General features: G+C 39.5%; 1 protein-coding gene across 1 annotated transcript; it reads right to left on the reverse strand.

Moving 5' to 3' along the window:
- Positions 1-1427: 1427 nt before the first annotated feature.
- On the reverse strand, positions 1428-6305 carry LOC149278226 (transmembrane protein 18-like). The gene is made up of 5 exons (XM_089502192.1): positions 6264-6305; positions 5846-5966; positions 3686-3740; positions 2787-2880; positions 1428-1526 (listed from the first exon to the last, which is right to left on the reverse strand). The coding sequence occupies exons 1-5, from the start codon at positions 6303-6305 to the stop codon at positions 1428-1430; spliced, it is 411 nt and encodes a 136-aa protein (XP_089358318.1).
- Between the last annotated feature and the right edge of the window lie 2267 nt (positions 6306-8572).

Genomic DNA, 8572 nt, shown 5'->3' on the forward strand with positions numbered 1-8572 from the left:
CCTTTTGGGCCCTCCTCCAGTCATGTTCGATTAATGTAGAATTTATAAATCTATGCCTAGCTGGCTATATTTAAAATGTATATTTTTTTTAAATGAGTTTTTATTGTGTAAAAGCAAGAAAAACAAAACACGCAAAAAGCACCCTTGCATTTTACAGAAATGTGTATTTGCTGCCACCCGGTGGAACCACTGTGCAAATAACTGAACTTACTAAGAACGACTGGGAGTGAAAGCAATAATAAACTTTCTATGCTTTGTCTGTGGCAAACCATACTGGTCTGGATTTAAACGGGACGTGTATTATAAACACTTAACCCAGTGTTCCATATAATCATGTGCAGGGAGAAAACATATGTATAAAGCCATTTACAATATTTTGGGGGTATTAAATCGAGAGACTGTGCTTCTCTGGACGATTCCTCTTTGCAGTCAATTCAGGTCAGTGTGATAAAATGCATGTCACGGATATGTGTAATACAATTAAGAAATGTTATCAGAGAGGAAGTTCCAAATGGAACAAAATACTGAGCATAAAATGCAGTGCTGTATACAGTAACATAGGTTTGCATTGACAAACACCAGATTTTCTCTCATTTTGCTCCAATTAAATGTATTTACCTGCAGACCAAGGGCTGCCATTATCGCTAGTCGTATGACATTTTGGTGACTTTCTCTGCCCAATAAACACACTGGTGCAGGTTCTTTGCAGCAATGCTAATGAAGTCCGTTCTTCCATTGACTTTCATTTGTTAGAGTGTGCAACAATATGCCATTCTATTGTTTATCACAGGCAGTATAAAGAAGTCAGTGTTTGTCTAGTAGATTGGTCTAAGATAAGGGAGCTAAAATACATACAAGAGGCTAACAATCTGATACTAGAAATAATAAAAAGAGTTGTTAACATTTAATGTAAAATACCTGGAGAGGTGACTCATGTCTGCCTTTGAGTAGTTTCACATATTTACTTTTTGGCATGATTCATGTAACCCTTCTTGACAACACTATTTAAATGTTGGCACAGTTGCCATTTTTACTTGTTATGCCTCAGAAAACCACCACCCCCACCAAGTTTGAAAGGAGGAATCCAATCCAAAACCATAATTTTGATGGAGAAACACATTGTTAATATTCAGGCTGATAATTCAAGACACTTTACTTGCTCATGTTTTTTTTTTTATTTATTTTTTTTAAACATATGCTTGTAAAACAACTCGAAAAACGAGAACATCATGTTTAAAACCACCAAGTTGTATTTAAAATACAAATAAAAATTTACACTTTAAAAACAGTCTGAATTTGCTCCCTTTCAGAATTTGTCAATATCCCCCACCATGTAAACATTTGTGTACCAGGAGCTTCTCTGTCACAATGGATATGGGCAACTTGTCCTTGTGTAAAGCTGTTTCCGTAAACCTCAATGCACGCAATTACTCTGATTTATTTTGCTTTTTCCTTGCCTCCTTTCTTTTCCGCTGCACCACTTTTAGTTCGGTCATGACTGACAATGTTTTGTATACCCAATGAATCTAAAACAAAAAATGAAAATGATTTACCATTCTAAACATTTCATTGCTCTATTTGACTACTACAAATGATAAACAAAAAATTATATCTATTGTAGCTTGTCGATTTTAAATCTTCCAACTGATTTTAATATAAGACAAGGAAACACAAAAAGCAATTTAAATGATCATTTACTGAAGGTAAAGAACTAATCAAAACCTATATCATGTGAAAAAAAAAAATATTGCCTCCCTAAACCTAATAACTATTCTACCCTTATCAGCAACAACTGCAATCAAATTATTTCCATAACTGGCAATGGGTCTTTTGGTGGAATTTTTGTCCACTCTTCTTGGCAGATTTGTTTTAATTCATCCACATTGGAGGGTTTTCAAGCATGAACTGCCTGTTTAAGGGCATCTTGCATCTCAATCGGCTGTAAGCCAGGACTTTGCAGAGACCACTCTAAAACCTTCAGTTTGTTTCTTTGGGCCATTCAGAGGTGGACTTGCTTGTGTGCTCTTCAGATCATTGTTCTGCTGCATAACACAACTACACTTGAGCTCTAGGTTACAAACTGATGGACGGACCATTCTCCTTCAGGATGGTCCAGCAGAATTCAGGTTGCCCATGTCTTGAAGGAGTAAAGCAGTCCCAGTTTATCCTACCACCACAGTGTTTGACTTTTGGTATGAAGCTTATTTTGGAGTTTAACTTTTGACTCATCTGTCCAGAGATTATCCCAAAAGCCATGGGGGTCATCGAGAGACAAGCCTTTGAGTCCTTTTTGGTTAGCAGTGGTTTTCACCTTGCAACTCTCCCATGGACGACATTTTTGCACAGCCAAATTTTTCTTAGTGGAATCATGAACACTAACCATAACTGAGGGAAGCGAGGCCTGCAGTTCTTTACACGTTAGTCTGGGTCCTTTTGTGACATCCGGGATGAGTTGTCAAAGCATTCTTGGAATTTCGCTAGGCCTTTTAGCCTACTTAACTTTGGAAGACAGGTTCTATTTACTTAAGGAATAGAATCAAGGGGGCTGGAAGTAATCATGCCTGAGTGTGTAATGGCATTGAACACAATTATCAATTACATTTTGAGTAGGGTTAGATAGCTTTTTTCCCTTCTATACACAACATCATCATTTAAAAGCTGGATTGTGTGTTTACTTGGGTTATCTTTGTCTAATAATAAAATTAGTTCGATAATCATGGATTCTTACAAATACATGCAATTAAACCAAAACCAGAAAATAATAAGTCACCACTTTCAATACTTACCACAATGATTATTGCATTACATAGCAATGGTGCTGAAAGTACCAAAGAAATAAACATCCCGGTGGAATCAAAGTATTGCTGTTTTGAAAATGACCTGAAAAATATAAACATTTACACTTTGTATACGTACAAAAAATACAAATGCAACCGAAAAACCGCAGAGGTGATGGCAGACAAGTGAAACATTTTAGCAGATGTAGTGAAATTCCATAGATTCGGGAATTTAAATAAGCATAGGACAAGCATAAAGCTATCCCAAGTTTGAGGTTTAAACATACTATATGGGTCAAATGGGGCTTACCTGCCATTAAATTCTACACTTGCGTATACCCATAGACCAGGGTTTACCATATTCCATGGTGCAGGTTGCCATGGTTCCTAAAATGTTACCTACATTTTGTGCTCTGTGAATATAAATCTACCAAAAAATAGCTGTTATACACAAAAGTATATATTATACACATCTCATTATTGGCTAATTGTACCCAAATTGTTATCTTTTCTAAACAATAAAAACATTACATTAAGCAATGGATCACAACTACAAACGAGGGCCCTACACACACACGCGTACGATCTAATGTGGTGCCTGATACACGATACATTTAAGCTTATGAAGAAGTACCTAGGCACATGGTTGCTGGAAGGGAAACATTCAGTACAGCCTTCTACCACAATGAGAAGTCAAAAGCCACTTGACTCTACATAGTGTGTTACATATAAACACACTGCAGAATATGCTGTTAAGGGGATGATACAACTCAATTTTTAACAGCCAGGTTAAAAAAAATGACCCTAAAACCTTAGTTGCAAATCCTCATAGAAATGTCATTAAGAGGTTATCTTATCAGGCACTCTTTATTACACATACATATATGACAGAGACATAATACGGGTACCTCCAATTCAAAGCTGCAAATTCATTGATGTATTCTGCACAGCTCACCAACAAAACTGAAAAGAAAATGTATAAATATATTAGTTCTCAAAATGACTGGAACATTCAGTACAAATATTACAGGTCAAGTAAAACAAGCTGAGAGGAATTGCATGACAGGAAATATTAGTGGGCCAAAATCAATGATCTGCAATCATGCATTGGGGGTGTTCTATGCACCCCCCCCCTTATCCATTTGGCCCTTTCCCTACCCCTAAACTATTTGACCTGCAGGAGATGTGTTCAGTGAGCATGCGCTGAAGATCTCCTACTGACTGCAATGGGACCATGTTTTAGTTCCATTGATTGGCAGCTTCAAGGCAAATATCTGATGGATAGTGCCCCTTTAATCTATTTAACCTACAAGTCTAAGTTGGAAAATGAATTAGAAGCCAATTCAATTTCAGATGAAAATAAATAAATTGGATTAAAGCAAATATATGCTATCATTTCTGAACAACACTAAAATACTATAGTTTAGTCGCAGATACCAATATAGTTTTCTGTATGTGTATATATATATATATATATATATATATATATATATATATATATATATATATATATATACACACACACACACATATATATATGTACACATACATACACACACATTTCTTCAATCCAAGAAGTGGTTTATTACATATAGATTTACAGAGATATATATATATATATATATATATATATATATATATATATATATATACACACACACACATACATACATACACACACTCACTGGCCACTTTATTATACACTTCGCTAGTACCGGGTTGGACCCCCTTTTGCCTTCAGAACTGCATTCATTCTTCGTGGCATAATTTCTACAAGGTGCTGGAAACATTCCTCAGAGATTTTGGTCCATATGGACATGATGGCATCATGCAGTTGCTGCAGATTTGTCGGTTGCATCCATGATGCGAATCTCCCATTCCACCTCATCTCAAAGGTGCTCTATTGGATTGGAGGCCATTGGAGTTCAGTGAACTCATTGTCATGTTCAAGAAACCAGTTTAAGATGACGTGAGCTTTGTGACATGGTGCACTATCCTGCTGGAAGTAGCCATCAGAAGATGGGTACACTGTGGTTTAAAACAATGCTCAATTGGTACTAAGGGGCCCAAAGTGTGCCAAGAAAAGGTCCCCAAACCATTATACCACCACCGGCCTGAATCGTTTATACATGGCGGGAATGTTGCAGCTGGAATTGAGACTCATCAGACCAGGTAACGTTGTTCCGGTCTTCCATTGTCACTTAAATCCCCTTCTTCCCCATTCTGATGCTCGGTTTGAACTTCAGCAAGTTGTCTTGACCAGGTCTACATGCCTAAATGCTTCCATGTGATTGGCTGATTAGCTATTTGTGTTAACAAGTGTACCTAATAAAGTGGCCAGTGACTGTGTGTATATGTATGTATATAATGTCAAACCTTGCCATATACTAACATACATTTACACACTAACACCATCCAGAAACACACACACGCTAACAGCCTATGCTCACAAACACTAACACGCTACAGTAACACACACACTTACATTCTACTCTCATGTACACACAAGCCAACACCATACACTAATACACACACTAACGCTATATGCTAACATACACATGCATGCTAATCCCATACTGTAACTTAAACACCGTACATGCTAGCGCCACACTCTTATGCTGGCTAACACTATACACAATACACCGTGAATCCAGCACTACAATACAGTAGACATACATACTGTGTCCATATATATTCACACAGGACTCTAGCGCTATACATACACACTGACTGCAGATACATACGAACAGCGACACACACGGATACATCAAGAGGCTGCTAAAATCCAAGCTGCTTTAACTCCCTCAAACTAGTTAAGAGGTCAGACCAGTTGGCTTAGTTGAAAAGCAGGCGCAGCTAAGGTGGATTTTTTGTTGGATCTATAAAGCACCATCATATTCTAAAGCGCTGTACAATGTTGCCAAGTACTACCTGACTTTAGTTGTAGAATCAAAACAAGCCGTTGCTGCTTAGCTATGCAGTCCTGTAAATGTGCAAAGCGTTCCCATGGTGATGCAATTAGTGAGAAGATGAATACCCTGACTGTGACAAGGAAATGCCTGACTTACCCATCAGCAGAAAGTGAGCAATCTGAAGTCTGTAATATTTAAAGGAAATGCAGGTGACTGCAAAGCACAATATGTGGAATGCAAAGAGTCCTATCAGCCATGGCTCTGTCCAGTCAATTGGCTAAAGAAAGAACAAAGATATTATATAATATAGATTTTTACATAGACGCTGCTGTTCTGTACGCAAACACACACAACGGCACGTACTGATCTTATTATTTAAACTGCATTCAACACAGTGATATCCGGACAGGAAGTAGCCACATACAGATGAGGGCAACTATGAAGTACCGTATAGATAACCGGCATCTATAATGCTGCATACACTGGTGATAATAACCATGCCCAGTTGAATAGACGCGCGCCATTTAACATACATGCACCCTGAGCTGGCGTACACTGCGCCCCTATCACTCACTGCCCGCTCCAGCAGGGCCCAGATCCCGGGATCCTTGTCCATTGCACACACGGAAGTTCCCGGGAGTACTGCTCTGGAAGTGGCTATTGCAAGAGGCGGAGTCTACCGCCGGATGAGACGCTGGTCCTGCCCCTGGCTCATAAGGCACGCCCGTTGTCGTGCTGTGGGATGACAGTTATACATGAAGTGATTGTATTAGGGTTTGTATTTAAGGGGTTAATATGGTTTCACTAGCGCAGATCGTCATGTGACTATGCCTGTGTCTTTAGGGCCGCTGTTTAATTTGATCAGGTGCTGACGCTAGACACACTGACAGGTCCACGGGACCCCGTTAGTGTTTGATGAGGGCTCGCCAAAGAAACGTAGATAAATATGTAATGTTAACCCTTTTTGTTCCAGGACATGTTTTTGTATTTTTAGGACCCATCTTGCCATGGCTGTTTTGTGCATTGTACCATAAACGGCTTCCATTGTCACAGAGTGCTTCAGGACACATACTCATATGTTTGAGGCGGCAGGGGCTCTTTAATGTTTTATGTACGTACCTTTAAGAGATGCTGCAGCGCACCGTTTAGTTTTTATGACACTTTTTTCTGCCTAAATGCTCCTTCGCTTTTGGTGCGTTGGGGTTGCATCAGGGGGATAACTAGAAAGAACAGGTCCCAAGCGCGAACATTTTCCAACCCCCCAAACAGTCTGTGCCACTTTAGCCCCCAAACAGCTTGTATGGCATACAAGCATACCTGGGATCTTTATGGCTCCCACTACCCACAGCCACCCCCTTGCTGGATGCGGGCAGACAGTGCCACTGATGTCAGTAGACAGTTCTGCTGACACGGGGGACATGGCGCTGTTTAAGGGGGAAATGGGCAGGGAGTGGGGAATGTCAGACCCAGCGTTTTCCTGTGGCAACCTGGAAAAGCAGCACTACTCCCGGAAGCTCAGAGGAAAACCCGCAGAGCTCCCAGGTATGGTCTCCAGCGCAGGGTCACTGATGCCTGGGTGCAAAAAATGTTTTGGCTTCCCCAGGTGGGTGTGGTAATATTGCTAACATGTTCCATGATTCAAGTGAAAATGACAAGTGGATGGAACGTGTATACGTTATATAAAAAATTGCTAGTCACTTTAAAATTTTCACTTTCGGGAGTGCCTATGTAATTAATTTGCACATGTATTCAATGTATTCAACAGTTTATGGCTTTATAAAGACCTCTAGGGGTCAAAACGTTGCCACTGTGTGTGTGTGGACATTAAAACCTCCTAACAACTTGAAGTGCTGAGCTTTCGTCTGTTTTTTGGCCATTGGTGAAAGCATTCCTAGTTTTTACACCAAGTAGTTGTAGGTAAGACGTGTGCAATAATGATACATTATTAAGGGCCAATTTTAATATATCAAAGCACCAGCTAGAAGAAACTATGAAAGGTGGGCCTATCAGGATGCAACATTAAGAATATGAACATTGCTTCAGGTCAACAAATTCCATTGTGATGGAGAAAAAAGTTTTAATAAAAAAAAACAAATTGAAAACTACCAAAGTGCAGTCAAGTGAAAAATGCACATTTGTATTCATTGACCCACATAGCAGGCATAGATCACAGGTCGCACATGCCAAAGGCCAGCCCTGGTACCCAGATTGCATCCACAGGATTTGCCCAACACCCAGGTTGCATTCTAGGGGCTTGCTCAAGACCCAGATTGCCCTCATAGAACCTGACACAGCACCCATTTTGTATACATAGGACATGCCAGAACCCAGGTTGCACATATCGGACTTGACAAAGCATTTAGGTTTTTTCACAAGACATGCTAAGCACCCAGATTGCGCACATAGGACTTGATTAGCACTCAGATTGCACTCAAAGCACTTGCCCCAGCACCCAGGTTGCATCCACAGGACTTACCCAGCACCCAGATTGCACTCATAGGAGTTGGTTGCACACATAGGACTTGCCCAGCACCCAGGTTGCATACATAGGATATGCCAGAGCCCAGGTTGCACATATAGGACTTGAAACTGTCAGATATTTTATGATGGAAAACATGTATTCTATATATTCTGTATTTTACATGAACACAAAATGGAGTCAAAGCCATTTTATTTTACTTAATCATATAATGATTATTTCTTTTTGTCCTTGTTCCCTCTATAATTGAGAACAAAGAAGTATACATGTATATAGATGCTTCAGTACATATGATCTAATTAACGTTATCTTCCATGAGAAAGTTAAGGAGTAGACACTACATATCCTTAGGAATGTAAATTGGAATGGGGGATACGTCGTAATAGTACCAAAACCTAATTTAC

The sequence above is a fragment of the Sceloporus occidentalis genome, unplaced genomic scaffold, assembly GCF_023333645.1.
Source record: "Sceloporus occidentalis isolate IW3139 unplaced genomic scaffold, rSceOcc1.0.p SCAF_197, whole genome shotgun sequence".
Lineage (NCBI taxonomy): Eukaryota > Metazoa > Chordata > Lepidosauria > Squamata > Phrynosomatidae > Sceloporus > Sceloporus occidentalis.